The sequence below is a fragment of the Arvicola amphibius genome, chromosome 6 (genome assembly GCF_903992535.2).
Source record: "Arvicola amphibius chromosome 6, mArvAmp1.2, whole genome shotgun sequence".
Taxonomy (NCBI): domain Eukaryota; kingdom Metazoa; phylum Chordata; class Mammalia; order Rodentia; family Cricetidae; genus Arvicola; species Arvicola amphibius.
In genome coordinates this window covers 102,952,384-102,972,443 of record NC_052052.2, presented here as the reverse complement: position 1 = coordinate 102,972,443, position 20,060 = coordinate 102,952,384, and the positions used below count along the sequence as shown (strand labels likewise).

Genomic DNA, 20,060 nt, shown 5'->3' with positions numbered 1-20,060 from the left:
CAACACCCTAGGACTATAAGGCAGCCCTGATCTCTCCTCTCCTTCCGTGGTAGAGCACGTTTCAGGGAACAGGGTCTGAAGAAAACAGCTTCGATGGCACAGAATAAAACAGCAACAGCTTTAGAAATGAAATTCTAGGAAAAAAAAAACCCACACCAATCCCACAGAACACTGCGATTACTACTCAGAACAGACAGACATTCCATGCTCACACATTATAAGATTTAGTAAGACCATTAAGATGGTAACTGTTCATAATTATCTATGCACTCAAAATAATCCTTTCATGTTCTCAAGTGTGGAAACAGCCCCTGTGAGTTCTAGCTGCTCAAAATGTTGACTGGTCAAATGAAGCTAGACCAGGGTTTTCTCCTTGCTTAGATCTTTAAATAGCTGGGGCTAAGAAAAGCAGACCACTGAAGGAAAATGGCAACCTTAAGACTCTATTTTGAAGGAATGGTGTAAGCAGTCAGTCAGGAAGTGAACCTCCTTCCTTGAAGCTTGTCAGCTGTGACTAGAAGTTCATAAAATTCACAGACAGCTGATAATGCTGTGGCCAGTGGACTTTTCCTGATTTTCCTGACACCATTTCTTAAACTGTGAAACTTTTGACCTCAGAGAATTTTAAAAGCTAGTTCACCTGTAGTGTTTGCATTTGAGAACAAGGGTTCAACCCTCACCATTCAAAACAAAACCCACACTACAAGAGTCTTATGCTGAGTAAGATGGAGGGGCATGTCTGGGAGGCTAATGGGAGGCTAATGCAGGAAGACCATCTCAGCTTCAAGGTTAGCTTGGTATACAGTTTCAGAACAAGCAGGGATGCATAGCAAGACTGTCTCAAAAAAGAAAAACAACAACAAATCACAATATCCCACATCAGAAACATAAGACAACTTTGTAGGCACTTTTCTTAGAGTTTCAAGCTAAAAGCATTAAGACATGAAGGAAATACAGTTAGCTGATACCTACCCAAGATATGATTTAAGTGGTCTGGGGTGAGATTTGAACAGGAAAAAAAAAGGCAAAAACAAAAACTTAAGTTCATGAGTTAAGTCTAAAGATCAGCAGGGCTCATTCTTAGGAAGCCGACAATCATGCCCAAAGGCTCATTCATTTTGCTGAACAAAGAGATCATGAAGAAGACTCACCCTTGACAAATACACTACGGGCATGCAGTTACAAAATAAAACTGGCTACTAGGCCCGGAATGTCCTCAGTAAATGTATTCTATACATACATTTTGAATCACTTTGTCAATATTTTTCCTCTTATCATTTCTTTTATTTAAAAATAAATTTAAAATAATAAAATTGTATAGTGGCAAAATAATTTTAAATTAAAATTTTCTACTTAAAAACCAACAGATACATTTTATAGTGGGGAAGACCGTATTGCTTTTAATAATACTTCATCCAAGGAAAGATGATGTGGTTCTAAACATGGTGTCACTGGAGATGAAAGCAGAGAACTGCAGCATATGTAAAACACCGTGGGTAAGCACAGAAGACATCTGGCCGGCCCTGCAAGCACCAGAACAAAGCACTTGCCACGTGAAAACGGCACATAGAAGACACAGAACAAAATATGCACATTACTTTTAGCATGTTAAAAACAATCACATCAAAAAGTATACAGATAAAAAATGCCATAGATGACATAAGAAAATAGTGTGTGTGTATATATATATTGCATATATATATATATATAGTCTACATTATTTACCACTATGATATATACTTTCTGGAGAGGCATAGATGCTGCCATCATAAACTAAATTGTACAGCTTGGTTCCTTGTAAGCCACAAAGTCACACTTTAAGAACTGTAATTAATATCCTCAGCTACATTTCTATACACATTTATTTCTCACCTTCCACATGATCTAAATCAAGAGCCTGGTTATTTTGTCAGGGGTTGGAGTTTCAGTGTGGAGATCACCTTTAATATACTGCATTTGTTTCCACACTTAAAACATCATTACCACATTGATTAGATTACATTAAGATCATTATATACATTAAAAATATTGTCACATTCACTAGCTAAACAAATGTTGCTTTCATCTTAAGACATATTCTTGTACCTCAAATGCTTATATCCCCAACATGGAGGAAGGGGACAATCACTGTTGGACTTTCTCCTTTCTGATATTCAGATACAAGAAGGGAACAATGAGACAAGCCTCCACACAGAGCACCCTCTCTTAAGGAATCCACCATGCTATCTATGTCGTGGTGACAGTAGTGTACAATAGCATATTTTAATTGCTTTAAACCATGAACCTCAATTATTTTTTACTGAAAAATTTTTCAAAAACTATGAAACATACTATTTTTTTTACAAAGATCAAAATTCGAGATGCTTATTAGGGTATTTTTCACAATTTTGACCAGGATAATGTAATGGCCCAGTAAGTGTAACAATACCCACCCACTATACTCAGTAAAGAATGAGTGTCAGAAAAAGCCCATGTGAGTGGTTCTCCTGGGGCCCTGTGAAACTGAAGCAGAATAAGGAATAGCAGTCTGGCTAATGCTGCTTTCAAATGAACCTGAAAACGAACCTTCCACTACCCAGAGTGCTGCAAGGACTGTGACTTCCAACTCCTTCTGCGGTCAGTGCTCTGCACCCATCAAGACCAGAGCCAAGAGCACAGGGCACTGAGACAGCTGGAGGTGAGAGGACACAGTGAGCGCTGTGCCACAGCCACACCCTCAAGCTAACTGACCCACATTTTAAGCACCATAAGTGGTTAGCCTTTCTCCCCAGTGTCTTTAATTTTCAGGTAGAGATAAAATGGCAGTAACAGAAGGAGAATGACATTCTATGAGATGTAGGATTCATAAAGTCAGGACAATATTTTTAGTCAGTTTCAGTTTAGAACCTAGGCTAAAATATGACCAGGGCAGGGTGGGTAGAAAGATAAGGGGGAAACACAGTTATGCCATGGATCTAGGTTAAAGGTAGTTTAAAAAAACATTTCTAAGTTCTGTGATCAAAATCTGTATGCCTGGGTGTATGTCACACCTATTAAAATATGAGTGACAGCCTTCAGAACACCTCCTCTGGTGTCTCTGACAGTGGTCAGAGCAGAGTGCATCAACAGAGCGAAACACTCAGGTCTGAAGGAAACAAAACAAAGAGCCTCACTGAGTGGCATCCCTAGAGACGACTGCTATGTTTCCAGGTTAGTCTCCTATTAAGTTCCAGTGGCGATGTGATTGAGACACTCGTCTCGGCAGCATCTACGTGGAGATGGAGCACTTCCACATACACTCTCTTCCTGACACGCACTGGAACTGCAAGAGTTGTTTACAATAGTATAAAATACTGCTTTGGCAACTATAAACATAGCAATGTGGCTATCACATGGTTTCTGTTCTTTTGTCTTCAGTGAATACAGCCAACTCTCACAGCAACACTGACTCTTGAATAGAAAGTCCCTCTCTATTTCTGTAGCGATGTGCTGGAGGGGAGGGACCTGCATATTGATACCCAGGAGGACTGGCATCTTCTACAGCTGGGGAAATTATATACCTCACTGGACTGTCTACAGATACTTCTGGAAGGCCATGGTCCTGAAAAGGTATGTGTTGAAAGGCTGCGTATTTTGGTAAATTGCTTAAGTGGCTACGGCTAGCATCTCGAGTCCATGATTGTCCATGCATCTCAGGTCTGTATGTATAACTAACTTCTGACCATTTTCTGTTTTCTGGTAAATAATCCACTGGAGGAAGGATGAACTTTCCATTCTTTGGTGACCCTGAACTACCTGTATATCCCCCAGCACCAATGTCAATGGGAAGAACTTCAATTCGACTGGATGGTAGAACAACAGGAGTTGGGCGGCTGTAAGATTTCTCCGGAGAAACATCAACTGAAAGAGAAGAACCATACAGTCTCCTAGAAGGATTAATTTGGGCCCCAGGATTGATCCGTGGGGACACAAAGCTGCTCTGGGCAACAGGTATGTGTTTTGGAGAGTTTCCATGGTAACCAGGGGGGTTGCTGTAGGAGGGTGGATATGCAGCCCTGTGCTCCTCCCCTTCTAACTGGGATGGATATCGCACATGGCTGGGAGGCTGCACTTTCAAAGTAAACTTGTTGGATACTTTTGATGGGCTGGAATTTGGCTCAGTGTGCTTTCTTAGATTGTGAGGGTGGGTCCGTTCTGGGGCCTCTTCCACAGAGGCTCCGTTTTCATTCTCACTCCCAGGCACATTGTCATACTGGGAAGCATTAGAACCCCGCTTCCCATCACTGCCATCCAAAAGCTTTATCTTCTGCCTTGAGTTTGACATTCGGGTCTCAGCAGAACTTGGAGTGGCAACTGTAGGAGTGGGATACACTGAATGACTTTTACCTTCGATGGCATATTTAGCAGTTCTTTCAATCACTGAGGCATCTGATGGTTTTTTCCATTTGGGCATAAATTCCTTTCTGATGTTTGAAATTGCATTGCTATTTTGGTTAGCAGCTGCATGGTTGTAGTGCCTGGAACTGTCCTGTGGACCTGACGAAGGCTTCAGGTGTTTACTATCGTCATCCACTGACTTCCGTCTTGGTGGCCGGACTCTTTCTGGGGTACTGGTTCTGCTGTGGTGGGCAGGGGAATGCTCATGCTTCTTGTGAGGTGATCCACTTTCTCCTCTGCTGCTTAGCTGGGGGCTGGGCCTGCCAACACTTCTTTGTCCATTACTCAACTGATTAATACAAGCAGAATCGGGTGGAAGCTGTCCCAAGGGTTTCTTTGGATATTCTTCTTCCTTACCTAAAGGAAAGATAAATTCATGAGTAAAACAAACACAGGAATGATGGGCATCTAGTCTACAAGACACAGTATTAAAAACTGTAGACTGTCTTGTGTACAGAAAATGTCAGTGACTGACAGGTGGCAAGTTTAGATAAATGGCACTGAAACACAGCTAACTTTGCCTAACACCTGATTCTTCTATTTTCTTAAAACACACTGTCACACACTTTCCGTGCAAAGCCGATGCTCTTATTCCTAACACAACTGGCCAGTGGTTGAGTCTTAACATTATGTTATTTTCATTCTAACCCATGCCTTTGAAGTCAATAAAGTTTTCACTTTCAGTTTCAAACAGATTTGTCAGAGCTACAAGTTGAAAGTCACTTGGTAACTTACTGTGGTCCCAAAGTTCTCCCCACATTATTATTATCTTGGGTATTTCCCACACTGTAACTTACTGTTTAAAGAAACATACTCTTCAACTGGAAACAAGCATCCTAAAAACATTCTACTTAAAAATGTAAAGACAGGAAAAGAAATTTGGAAAGAATGAAAACTACATTAGGTAATTTCTTTAATTAAAAAAATTTGTGTGTTTTGTCTGAAATATGTATGGACACCATTTGCGTCCCTAGTACCTGGAACCCTGAAAAGTGGAGTTTCAAATGGTTGTAAGCACCGGGAATTAAAGTTCTTAAGCAACCAGTGTACTTAGCCACAGAACCATCTCTCCAGTCCATTTTAGTTTTATATCTTAAATAATTAACACAGAATTGTAAGGAATTGAAGGAAGGTGCAATAAAATGGCTAGTTAGCAAGAAATATTTTTAAATTCTCTATTATAACATTACCAGATTACCATGAAACTAGTGTAGATTACCATGAAAGGACTTCATTTGCAAAAACTGCAAAATGTTTTACCCATTATTATAAAACAGTTTTTTGTCATTTGAAATAAGGCTTTGCCTTTCTTCAAATATTCACTTAATGATCCAGCTTAACTGAATCTTACTATGATCTGCATGCGGTTGCTGTGAACATAAGAGATGTGATATTTTCTTGTGACTCTAGTCACCACAATCTTGTTATTTCTGTTTTATTTAGGGGGGGTGGGGAAAGGGATACCATGTTTATTACTCTTAGAATTCTCACACTGCAAGCTTCTTAAAGAAAGTTTGGATTGGTACATAACAGTTATAGACCCACTTCTTTAGGGTACTTTAAGAGAAATACAGTGCTCTCTTTAGAGGGGGAGAATGAGCAACGTCATCCTTTAAATATGTTGCCAGCATCAGTACTGTGCAGGGCCCAGAGAACGGCTCAGAGGGTAAAGGCTCAAGTTCCATCCTTGGAACCTACATGACACAGACAACAAGTAGATGTGGCAGAGCATTTGCTTAGCATGTATAAGGTCCTGAATCCCGTTACCAGCATTCCAACTCAATCCAATCCTATCTGATCCAAACAAAACAGCAGGAATATTAAGGTGGTAAAAGCAATTTAAAACTTGGGAGTGGGATGGTGCAGAGCAAGGAAGAGTGCCAGAAAGAGCACGACCCTCTCTCTGAACAAAGGCCCAAGAAGGTGAGAGGCCCCAGGTGGAGGTAAGAAAACTAAGTCATAACACATAGGGCACTATGAAAAGGACTTGGAATTTTGTTCTGAGTTAACTAGAAAATTCTAGAGACTTTTCAGCAGATCCATTCTATAATTTGAGGTACATCACAGAAGTTATTATTATTATTATTATTTGGTTTTTTGAGACAGGGTTTCTTCTGTAGCTTTTTTGGAGCCTGTCCTGGAACTAGCTCTTGTAGCCCAGGTTGGCCTCGAACTCACAGAGATCCGCCTGCCTCTGCCTCCCGAGTGCTGGGATTAAAGGCGTGCGCCACCACCGCCCCGCTCACAGAATTTATTTTAAATGGTGGTTTAGACTTAGACTGTGGTAATAATAAATGACGACAACAATGATAGTCATAATTGCTTACGTTCATTAAGTAATCACCGCATGTCAGCCATCATTCAAAACACTATGCATATCACATTTACAAGAGGCCCGCGATCTCATTGTCTCATCCTGTGACAAAACTGAGGCACACGTGAACTTGCTCAAGTGTCCACAGCTAGCAGGTAGCAAGAGTTCAAACCCAAAGCTGACTCCAGCATCTTCACTCTCCCCTCACACTGTGCTGCAGTGAAGCAGTGAGGCAGACTGCTTTGGACACATTAACGTGAAGCCCATGTGCTTACTCAGTCGGTAAGATGTGAGCCAGGAGGCAATCAGCAGAGTGAAGGATGTATGCTGCTTCAAAGACAGCAGAGCACCCACTCAGCAACTGTGACACAGACAGCATTCCCATGTGTCTCTTTGATGACCAAAATTATTTCAAGTGGTAACACAAACTTGAAAAAGCTAGCATTTGAGAGTTTTTGCTTATGAATATGGGAAGTGGGTTAAATGCTGGCTGAGAGCAGAGTATTCAGCTCCTTAGGGTAAAGACCAACAAGTAATAAAACAAGACCTATCTAGCTCCCCAACAAAATGTCTTTATTTTTAAATCAGTTCTACAACAGTTAATCAGTTAGTCCCAGAAAAATATGTGACTGTCATTTCTCTGCCAGGGACAATGACTAGAACACGCACTGATTATCAAGATGATACAAAGACCTGCAACACAAAACCCCAGCTTACAACTTTCCTCTAGTCCCAACTCAGCAACTCAAGAAGAACGGGACAGTTAAAGACTAGTTACTATCCTATCAGATGACGCACCAGCCAATTACCAAAACCCAGCTCACAGGTGCGGACTGAAAGGGACCCTGATGTGCACACTGCTGCTTAAAAGCAGGGAAACTGTGAATGCTCACAACTGCAATGTGTTAGAAAAAAAATACCTACATGCTTAACTGGAGGATTTCTAAAATTATGAAATAAAATACAACAAAACAAGGTATATAATATAAGTTTATGTCTACTGTTATATTAATATTTTTAACATGAGCCAGAAGTGAAGTGAGTTACCAACAGCATGCAGAAAATAACCCATTTATTACAAATTCTCTACAGTTCTAAGCCTGCATCTGAGGCATGAAGGTAAGGAACAGGCACTAGTTAGTGCTGGTTAACAAAACAGAAGTGCTCTCGAGCAGAGGCTTATTATGTTGTCTTAGTTGCCATAAACGTCTGCTATGAACATGCAGTACTTCCACAATGGTTTTCAATAGTCCAGATGATAGTGACACACAGTTTGGGGTAAGACTTGCAGGCCGCATTTTAAGCGTAATCCTAAATGTCCTAAAGACCCTGCCAAATGCTTTATTCTATACATTACGTTAACAGTGATTTTCTGACTCACTAAATGAACAACCTTGAGTAAAAACAAGAGCAGCTTAATAGACAAGGCATTGTCAATGGAGCTAGCAATCATGTGTTCTGCTTTCTTCATGCTCAAACATCTATTCCAGCCAATCCAGTCAGCGCTTCTTCCCTCATATACATACTATGTTTGCAGGTCTGGGATTTAAGACATCTGGCTTTATTACTTTCAAAAAGCTGAAAACTAGAGTTTTCTCATCTCCATACTTTATAATTTTACAAAGGTGACTGACTGACAGTCATGGTTGACTTTGTCAAATGCAAAATTCCAGAACCCTCACTCCATCCATCTCATCTATTTTTTTTTTTCCTTCAAAACCATGGAAGCAAAACCAAAATGGGACAATGCCCACACTCCAGACAAATGTAACTGTCCAGTGCTTCTCTGCTCTTCTCACTCAACACAGAATCACTGGCTGGGGTTCCACTGTAGGATACGGAAGAAAGGTAGACAGCTAGAGTGTGTAAGGAAGACCCAAAGAAGAACTTGGATAAAACCTGAAGTGAAGGAAGCTGGTGGGGAAGAAACTCGATGAAGATGAGAACATGTATGAGAAAACACATATCATCCACATTTAGGCACGGACACCCACTTTTATTCAGCAACAGCCATTGGTGTTTATTCTAAAAGCCTTTGAATAAATAAAGACAGGATGCACAAGCAAAATATGGAGTCGTAGGTAAAAGGTCTGTATTTCTCAGAAGGAATTTTAAACTAGCAAGTAAGAGACAGCAGAGGTGGGGACTCGTGCAGGTGCAGGAAAGTTTATTTTCAGTGTGAAGACCAAGACACATTTTTCACCTCTCATTTTCAGTACAAAAATATGTCTAAGGAAAACCAGCTAACACTGTATGCATCTGACATTTGGTGTGAGTCTAGCCTTCAACAGCTGAGCCATCTCTCAACTTAACACAAACACCTACAGACTGTAATACTTGACAGCAAGCTGGAGAGATGGCTCGGCAGGGCTCTTCTTCTGGAGGACCCAGGCTCAATTCCCAGGAACCACATGACAGCTTATAAACTTTGCTACTGCAGTTCCAGGGAATCCAGTACCCTCTTCTGGTCTCTGTGGGCACTGCATGTATGTGGTACACAGACATACATGCAAACAAAACCATACACATAAAACCTAAAAATATAATTTTAAGAATTAAAGGAAATTCACTGAATGGCTAAGTGAACACTGGGGCACAATGTTTGTGTTCTAAAATATTCAAGAAAAGCTTCTCACACCAACTCATAGCACATGTGCACCACCCCAGCAGCTTCTCCTCTGTCTCCTTCAGAGCACCTAGCTCATTAGAAGACTGTGAATCAGAGCAATAGCACACGCCCATGTGACAAGCCAGAAACTCTGATTACAACAAACACAGCTCAGAGTTAAGAAAGTAGAGTTTGGGGAGGAAAGCCACACACAAGATTATACAATATCTAGTTAACCCTCAAGTGACAAGCCCTCATTAGGTACCTGTGTGTAAAAGCCAATGGTCAATATAGTAAATGCACAAAAACATTTATAGGAAATGGCCTGTTTGTTCCCATAAAACTTTTCAATGAAGAGGCAGTAGACAGGAATATAAAAGCGCCTCCTAAGATGTAAGTGCTTAAAAATCAATTCCTCTAAATGTTAAAAGCAGTGAAGCAAGCTAGGCCCAGAGTGCTTCCTAGAGAGGGAGGGGCCTCACAGGTGTCAGGGCCAGAAGGTACTGCTCCGGGTGCTTAGTTCTGAACAGTGTCCACTCACTTGCACTTTCTGCTGTGCATGGGGAACGGGCTAAGGGACACTTACAGCACAGTTGTGTCTTAGTACTGTTCTATTGCTGTGAAGAGACACATGGCCAAGGCAACTCTTAAGGAGAGCATTTAATTGGGGGCTTCTTTATAGTTTTAGAGGGTTAGTCCATGACCATCATGAGTAAAGCAGACAGGCATGGCACTGGAGCAGTAGCTGAGAGCTTTACCTTCTGATCCACAGGCAGCAGGCAGACAGAGAGACAGTGACTGGGTCTGGCATGGCCTTTTGAAACCTCAAAGTCAACTCCAAATGATAGATTTCCTCCAACAAAGCCAGAGCTCCTAATCCTTACCAAACAGTTCCATTAACTGGGGACCAGGCATTCAAATATAAGAGCCTATGGGGGCCATTCTGATTCAGACAACCACAGTCTGTGACAGTGGCATCATAATACATTTCCCAGAAACACTTGCTGACTGACTGGTTACATTACAATCATATTACTCCCATGAGTCTCAGCAGTGTCGCTAGAACCAATGTGTGCACGTTCTTTACAACTCAGTGATGGTCTGGGCAAACGTACCTGTGGAGGATGGGAAATAACGTGTGGAAAGAAGATCAGAGAGAGGGACCAGAACAGGGTCCAGGAAAGATCAGAACAAGGCAAGGGAAAGGAATGAATGCGATATAGTGGAATGGACCGGAGAGGGGGAAACCAGAGCTACACAGAGAGATGGAGGTGGCCCCAGGGAACCTATGAGTGGGGCTCCCCTCACAGAAGCAGGTTCTAAACCATGTTTCAAAGGCCTCTCAGTTCCAACAGTCAAACTAAACCACAGTCTCTTTGTCAAGCAATTTGACCTCTGTAACTAATGAAATTAAGAGAAAAAACATTCATGAGTTCTACACAAAAACGATTTTTTTTTTTTGGTGCAGATTAAGTATTCAACTCTTACTGGGTCAAGGAAATACTGCATGGAACCTATAAAAGCAACAAGGGTCACTATCAGTTATGTTTCTATGTGCTAAAAGTATTCTCTATCATAAAAGTAAACTAAAGCAAATCTGCAAGTAGCTACCTTAACACAGACACACAGACACACACATACACAGAGGGGGGGGGAGAGGGAGGGAGGGAGAGAGAGAGAGAGAGAGAGAGAGAGAGAGAGAGAGAGAGAGAGAGAGAGAGAGAGAGAGTGTCTCTTTGGTTATCTGGTGTTTTACATCATCATTACTCCCAAGAAACAGTGATAAGAAGACTCAAGCACAACTATGTAGAAACAGATGCATTGTGTAGGGCATTTTTACAGTCAGTACTTTTAACCTGGGACTCTTCTCAGCAGGGCAATGGTTTTGCTCCCTCTACTGATGTTCCTGCTCGGCTTCATGGCAGGAATCTACTTTCTCCTCTTTCCTGACAACAAAGGTGAGCTCTAGCTATGTGCTGTCAGAACTTTGGGGGAGGCCATATTAACGGTGCTTCACCACATTCAGTAGCATAAGTGCTAACAATCTTCTCTCCCCACTCACAAGAAATGTAACTTAATACGATTTAGGACAAAACCAAATGTTTATTTCCTTTTTCGTTTTTCTTTGTTTAGCATTTTTTGTCTTTACAAGCTCCAAAATGACAACAGTGGTCTACTCTAACTTCCCTAAAAAGAAAAAAGGGTCCCTTTTCTGTCTCCTCGGGCTTGTCCATTTTTGGTCTTACTCTGGTCTCTGTCACCACCCAGTGGACACCACATTTTACTACAGAGAGGGAGAAATGCCTCAGAGGACCCAGTAAAAGATGTAATTACAGAGTGCTCCTGAGCTCCTCCTGGTGCCCCCCCCCCTTCTACTCTAAACTGCAACAACACAATTCCAGCATACAATGAAACTGACTGGCATGTACAAACATGATACAGAACACCCCATCCCCAATCTGTTTTGTGCTAACCTTTGGTGTACAGATAGATTACTATTAAAAAAGGACTGGAACATCAAAAGGCTGTCTGCTTCATGCCAGGCATGCTATCAGCACTAACGATGCTGAGATGGGGCCACTACATCCAAGGGACACACACTAACATAAGTGTTCTGATGTAGGAGTGTTTCTATCTATCTGTTGTTTCATTGGTTAATTAATAAAGAAACTGCTTGGCCTGATAGGTCAGAACATAGGTGGGTGGAGTAGACAGAACAGAATGCTGGGAAGAAGGGAAGTGAGGCAACCACCATGAAGCTGTCACCATGACTCTCCTCTCAGAGATGGATGCAGGCTAGAATCTTCCCGGTAAGCCACCCCTTGTGGTGCTATACAGATTACTAAATATGGGTTAATCAAGATGCGTGAGTTAGCCAGTAAGAGGCTAGAGTTAATGGGCCAAGCAGTGTTTAAAAGAATACAATTTGTGTGTTGTTATTTCACGTGTAAAGCTAGCCGTGTGGGATCCGGGCGGGACAAAAAGCAGGCCTGCTCGCGTCCTCTCTACAGTGTTCAAGCACCAAAAGAAAGAAGACAAGTGCATGCATAAGCATTTAGTAAACACAGGTGATCAAATTGCAGGGTTTGGGGATCCTGCAGGCAGGCTGAGAAGGCTTTAGGTGGGTAATGATGCCTACGTCATGTGTGAAAACTGACAGCTTGGGTCAGATGTATTCAGAGACAATGTGTGGGTGAATTCCGAAAAGTAAATGTTGAAGATGAATATATACAAAGGCAAACTGATGTTAAAGTGCAGTTCCCACTATACTCTGCAAGCTCTGACCACAGCAGGAGAAGCTACTTTTGAATAGTAAAATAGTAAACAGCACCGCTCTGGGCTCATTCTGAACAATCAATGCCTATCATTTAGCAGTTGGATGATATTGGATAGTTATTTAACCTTGAACAAAAGTTTCCCCATCTATAAGCTACAGATTAGTAACAATGATACATAATGACAATGAAAATAACAATAATAACAATAAATAATAACAATAAAATAACAAAAAATCCTATCAGGTTGAAAGACCTCAAGAAGGAGAGGCGAGAAGTAGACAACAAAGAAAGGCAAACCTGGAGAGAAGTAGTGGGCTTTCCTGGGAAGAGGGTGGTATGCAACCAGATTGCAAACCATCAAAAGGGCATTAACCCAGACAGCAAACAAACAAGCAGGAGCAGGCTCAGTTAGGGTCACTGCTAGGAGGTCAAGAATACTGCGTGGCAATTATGCCCCCCAAACTCCCGATTTATCAACATCTTTCATCTCCTCAACATTCAGACTTAAGCACAGAGAAGTTGAAAAGAATCAAGCACCTGAGCAATTCTGCATTTTTATTAAAGAATCTATCATTTTTATTTTAAAAATATAAAAGAGAATTTAACTGTAGTTAACATTTTTGTATTAATTTAACATATGTAAATAAGCTACTGATTTGAACTTTTGACTTTAAATGCAGACATTGAACACTGGTACATTCAGGAAACTTAAGATCCAGCACAATCTTGAAGAGGAATAGGGTTCCAAGTTATTTTATTAGTTTGTTCTGTTTTGTAGTGTTAGGGGATAAACAAATAGCCTTGGGGTGCTGGGCAGGTTTTCGACCACTGAGCTCGTGCCCAGCAATTATAAATTATTTTACAACTATGCAAGATTTGTTCCTAAAGTGATACACTGATATGCTGAATGGAAACTGGATACAACACCAACACACACACACACACACACACACACACACACAATCTAAAATATTTGTAGTCAATTGTAAATAGAACCAAACATTAACTAAAATTCCTTTTAAAAATGTTAAAATTACTACAGATTTAGCTGGGTGATGGTGGCACATGCCTTTAAACCCAGAACTCAGGAGGCAGAGGCAGGCAGATCTCTGTGAGTTCGAGGCCAGCCTGGTCTACAGTGTGAGCTCCAGGAGAGCCAGGGCCACACAGAGAAACCTTATCTTGAAAAAGAAACAAACAAATTACAAGATAACATAAAAATGTTATGCTAACTTCTTTAAATGAAACAACAGCCAACCCCCCCCCCCAAATTTTATAATCCGGATTTTAATAAATAAAATGCTAATTTAAAAAGCCTAAATAAACCATATACAGAAAAATTGTCTTTGAAGACCAAAAAGCCCACAAAAGCAAATAAATACCACATTCTAAAGGCTGTTAGGAAAAGCTGAGTTGATTGCAAATGTGAACACTGGGCAAAGACACTCATAGGAGACTCACACTTCACTGTGGTGTTACCCAAAGTACCGGAAGGGAAGGAAAGATGAAATGGAAAACAAGCAGCTAGGAAAGACTTCTATGCCAACTAAAGGCTCTGGGTTTTCTCTGGAAGTACTGGCCTTCCCTACAAGAGGCTAGCCACTCCTCATCATTTCCCCAGGAGGGAAGGAAGCCACATAGACTCAGCGGCCCGCTTTAACAGACACTAACAGACACTGCTCTGAGGGAAATCTTTACAAAGCCTTAGAAACACAGAAACTGATAAACTGTACTGTAGCTGATTGGGTTTCAGGAAGCTGGGAGTTGAACGGAATAGGAGATTTTAAATGACTAAAGATTAATGAATGTTGCCCATTTTACCGTATCATGAAATACAGAAAAATAGGAAGTTCAGAGGTTGAGTGGAGATAACTAACACAGTTTGCAGTGTGAGGAACAGGCAGGAAAGATGCCCACTCAGGGTACTGACAAAACAGGTTGGAGCCATAGGTTCTCAGGACTAACGTCTGGGATGGAAGTAGAGATTAGAAAGTCTTTCAAAGAACCTGCCATGGTTATGAACTGCTCAAGTATATCAATCAGAATAAACAAGTTTAGACAGTGCATCCAAGATAAGCTCAGGAGAAGCCAGTGAAGACTCAAGCAATGGAATGGTGAACAGAGTTCGGAACAAGACTGCAAGAACATCTGGAACCCAGCATGAAATGACTGCAAATTGCTCTGGACACATACAACTGCATGCTTTCTTCCCCTGGTCCAGCTACCAGCTGTCACCACCAGTGCAAAAGACCACGTAAAGGAGAAAATGCAAACTAGAAATTCATTTTTTACAAGCTAACCAAAAAATCCAGCATTTTTCTGGGGGATTTGGGGGAACACATGTATCAGAGCCAATGGCAACAAAATGCTTGCTTTTTAGAAGGGTCTCTCCACTTCCTATTTTCTGAAAATTAAGTTATTTAAGAAAAATTTCGGGGCTGGAAAGATGACTCAATGATTAAGGGCACTGGCTGCTCTTCCAGAGGACCCAGGTTCAATTCCCAGCACCCACATGGCAGCTCACAACTGTCTGTAACTCCAGTTTCCTGGGATCTGATACCTTCACACCAATGCACATAAAATAAAGTTGAAATAAATTATTTTAAAAAAGAAAATTTCTTGATTTTTGTATATAGGTAATAGGCTATAACTTCTGCCCAAAATGTCATTCACAACGGATCAACACACAGTTCCTAATAGCATGTTTATGAATGGCTTCCTCAGAACAGAAGCCATTTTCAAGGAGAAAACTGGTAAAGGAGAAAAAAAATTCAACATTTATTCCATCTTTTCAGTAAGAATTAGATTTAAAGGCAATCTAAATGTCCCTGCTGATAAGACAGGGAAAGCTCTTTGTTACAAGAAAGTCTATCAAAAAATATAAAAGCAATGAATTTGAAAACCACTCTTTTGTGGTCTCTATCTGACTTGTTCAAGAACACAGTAAATTCTTACCCTACCTGAGCCAAAGGATAAGCCCTTATACTAAACAATAATAAATAACCCCAAAATCTGTAAACCTTAATCAACCAACCAATCAATCAGACAACATAGAAGGCAATCCGAATACAACTGGAAATATTCAGCAAGAGCAGACATGAGGATATACTGGGGAATCACACTGTTACTCTTGCGGATGTGGCTATGGTGCCATGGTTAAGCCAGAAGAATACCCTGGTTTCACAGACACAGTGACTGCAGCTTTTAGGTGATGTATCTTGATATCTTTACTTTCATTTTTAAATTGCTCAATAAATTCAATAAACTGTGTAATGGGCATGTGTGTGGCAGGATGGTCACTACAAACTTCCCTACCTGAGTAAATGTTTGAAAAGATCTGTTGCGGGGACGACTGCCAGTGGGATCAGGACTTACCCTGGGTAGTACATGAACTTGCTTTCTGGACCAGCCCATTCCCTATGATGCAATGCCTTGGTCAGCCTTGATACAAGGGAAGAGACTTGGTACTGTCTCCACTTGATATGCCAGACTTTGTTGACACCCCCCACCCAGGGAGGCCTTACTCCCTGAGGACTGGATAGGGGTGTCTGTAAAGGGGGGAGGGAGAGGGAACTGTGGTTGCTACGTAAAATGAAAAAAAATTTAAATCGAAATTTAAATATATGAAAAAAGAAAAAAATCAAAAAGTTTCCAAAACTGTTCAAAAGTAAATAAAACATATAGATAAGGCGAATGTCCAAATACATTAACAATAGTCAGTTTAGAAACAGCTGAATATTTTCTTAACTTGGAAAAGTTAATTTGAATAACAAGAAAAGAAACAAGGAAGGATTATTTGTTGAACATATATCTAAAGTCTTAGAAAACTTCTAAGAGCCAAATACAGTGATTACAGAAACAGAACTAAAAATAAAACAAGCTGGGCATGGTAGTTCTTTTCCACTATTAGAGAGGGTGAAGCAGGAGGATTGCTTCTAGCTACAGAATAGATCCAACTTATAATAGCAATGGAAATGAGCTGGCTCAGTGGGTAAAACTGCATGGCTGAGGTTGAGCCCAGGTCCTACATGGTAGAAATTGATAACACTTTCAAAAATTATTTTCTGAATTGTACCCCATTCCACCATATCACATGAAATATATAAATATACATTTTTAAAAACAGCAATTGAAAAGCTAGCATTGCTCCCAAGGGAATGGGGAACATAGCCTGACCTCTGTCTGTCTTCCTCTCATGACTTAATGACAACCACAGCTTTAGTGAGCTGTCAAGTCTGTAACACATCTTGGCACTGGTGGCCAGATGTCTTTTGGAGAAAGAGTCTCAAGATGGGGTGGGGGCTAGAGCATGTACACTAGAAGTGAGCAACAGTCTTAGAAAGGAAACAAACTCTACCAGGGTTAAAGGTATAACTAAAGAAGTTCAGTAGAGTAGTACAACTAAGGGTAGAAAGTGTTTCCTTGGCAGAATCTAATTTTTAAAACAGGATTTTTCTCTTCCAAAAACCATCAATCTTTAAGTGCAAATCTAATAACATTAGGTGATTCTTTTTTGATAATTTAATAAGATAATGATATAAAATTGATCCTACATTATATTACAAATACTTGCAACTGTAAAAGTAGAGACCAATAGACAGAAACAAAACACCAAGATATAATATATTAAGTGGTGTTGATCCCTGTGGCTGTTTGAAAAATAAGCGAATTGGGGCATTTTCCAATAAACCAAAGTAATTCTTAGACTTAATCAGACAAATTGATACCCCCTAAAAAGATTTAAGCAATTTTAAAAAAAAAAATCTGCGAAAGTTTTGAGAGATATTGGAACAAGGGAAGACCTTCATATAAATTGTCCTTATTAATACAAATAAACCATAAGAAAAAATATGTGTAAAGAATTTGTAACACACAGTCTGCCAGTGACTTCCTAACTGCCAGGGGCTGTGTACAATGCACAGAGGGCAAACAGGGACGCTGTATGAGTGTACCTACAGACAATGCACACAGGGTAAATAGAGAAGCTCACAGATGATGAAATAAATCTGTAAGGAGGATACTGGACTTACAACTCAAGGAATGTAAACCAAAACAAGAATGGGATCCTCTACCCCAACACTAAAAATATTAAAAAATTTCACAAAAGCACGCTCTTGTGAGGATCCTGCTATATACTCTTGGCAAGCATACAATTTTGTGTACTATGTAAGGAGCCAAAGGGAGTGTCAGTCATTACACTTTTAAAAGGGTGGCTATGGGGATGGAAAGATGGCTCAGCAGCTGAAAATACTGGGCGCTCTGGCAGGACCAATGTCTGATTACTAGTACCCACTTGACAGTTTGTAACAGTCTGTAACTCTGCCCTCCTGGCCCCTCTGAACACAAGGCACACAAATGGCGCACAGATATATATTCAGGAAACATCCCATAGCATAAAAAGTTTGAAGGACGAGTATGACTTGGAAGGGTCTTGATACAATTTCATGTCATGTCCCATCAGTTACATATGTAATCCACAACTTAGAGAGGAAAACAATGTCAAGTCATGGGGGCAGAAACACTCTAAAAATAAACACTGTTACAGTGTCTCTGGTTCTAGTTACCCACCCCTTTCATCTCCCAGCCAGACTCCCCTCTTTTTCCTACTGAAAATATTTTACAAATTGCTACTCCTATAAAATTAGAAGCACAATTCTACAGTTATTTTTATAGGGGTAAATGAGAAATGCCACATATGTGACATAGTAACATTTTGAATAAACATTGGTTATTAATTAGGTGCTAAACAGTTAGCATCATGATCTGTTTCAAGCTTTACCTCACCATGTATTTGTGAGGATCTTAAATAAATAGTTCTACAGCGTATACGCTTTTTTTCTTTACATGTGTCTTATTTAAAAGTGCCTTAAACTCTTCTTTAATATAGACAAGACAATTTAAAACAAATGTTAGATAGGGACAGTATAGTAATTGCTGCTCTAAGTGCATTTCCTGCTACAGGGAAAAATTAGTGGAAAATAGGCATCATTATACTGAACAGGGAGGGTTGACCTCACTTAGCAAAGGCCACAGTTTCCCATGGCCTATGCTCAACTCAATTACCACTGTGAGGAGGTGTTGTCTTGTTAATTCTAATGACTCCAGGACTCAAGTGCTGGTTAAAGCCCTCTGTTAAGTCAAAGCATAGCAGCTTGGTCTTCTGAGGGAAAAAACTCTTCCTGGATGTGAGTCTGTTTCTTTTCTTACAGGAGCATCACACAGGACACATGATCAGGAAATGTCAAACCCAGTTAACATGAATAACTGAATCGAGTTTTCTTCTGTCATCCATATTTTCCCCTTTCCTAGCCACACTACTATAACAGTGGAAAACGAAAATAGCAAAAAATAACTTCAGAACAGCATACTTTTGTCACGTAATATGCAGTTAAAACTTAAAAAAAAGTCGCTATTCTCACCTTCCTAGGTCTTCTTCATTCTCTCTCACTCTTCACTAGCTTTCTGATGCCCCCCATGGATCTCACAGCTACCTCTGGAAGTGTCCCTTTTACATTCATTAAAATTTGTGCACATCTCAATTCTCCTATCTGTTTTCCCAAAGTAAGAAACAAAAACAAAAACAAAACGTTCTTTGCAGTTTTCAAATCTATAGTAAAGTTCCTGTCAAAAAAAATGGTAGGTACTATAAGATATTTTGAGCTAAGTACATAAATGCATCAGCTATGTCGCAACACTCTACATCGAAGCCTATATTAGAGTTGGAATGGCTGGGCTCAGTTTTGGTGGTTTGGTGGTTCTGGGGCTTTACAGGGAAGCATCAGTTTCCTCGTCTACAAAAGGGCATTATTTGTTCTACCACTGTACTCTGTTTCCCCAACAAGATGATTAGTGTAAAAAGTGACTGCTGTTATAGCTCTTCAAATCAGTTATAATCTGTCAATCAAAATTTCTAAATTTCAATTTGAACAGAGGTATTTTTAACCAATATGTTTACATGCATTTACCTAAAATAAGAAAAGCCAGAAGACATGGTTATCAAATGAAACTCTCAGTGACAAGTACGCAATCCTTCCCTATGCATTACTGGGTGGTTACTAGAACACATTCCTCTTGGCTGATCACCATAATTAGAAGGTAAGACCATACTGCTGTGTTACAGAACACAGAGAAATCAATCTTGATTAATAGGAAAACGATCTCTCTTTTAGATAGCTTATAAAGTACCAGAAGGTACTATGCTGCCTATGAAGGAGAAAAGACAAACACAGTCTCATCCAGTGCAAAAGACCCTGCACTCTACAATACTAGCCCGTCTGGCAAAATGTGCTCACTATTGCAATAATGTTCTGACAGTTACAGGAGTAACCACTTTCTGATTGGGATGAGGCATGCTCCACAGCAGGGATTTCATGTCTGGGTCTATAAATTTGGTCAAAAACCATGACTACCAAGGTTATAGGTCCTAAGGGCAAACCTTATTATA

The 20,060-nt window shown here is 40.3% G+C and overlaps 1 protein-coding gene across 4 annotated transcripts in view; it reads right to left on the bottom strand.

The window, feature by feature from the left end:
- Positions 1-1,909: 1,909 nt before the first annotated feature.
- Positions 1,910-20,060, bottom strand: part of Usp6nl (USP6 N-terminal like) — a 131,530-nt gene continuing 113,379 nt past the window's right edge. For all 4 annotated transcript variants that reach the window (XM_038333903.1, XM_038333902.1, XM_038333904.1 and 1 more), the window contains one exon: positions 1,910-4,773. In XM_038333903.1, the coding sequence (XP_038189831.1) occupies positions 3,413-4,773 (1,361 nt within the window). In that variant the 3' untranslated portion in view covers positions 1,910-3,412. The remainder of the gene's footprint in view (positions 4,774-20,060) is intronic.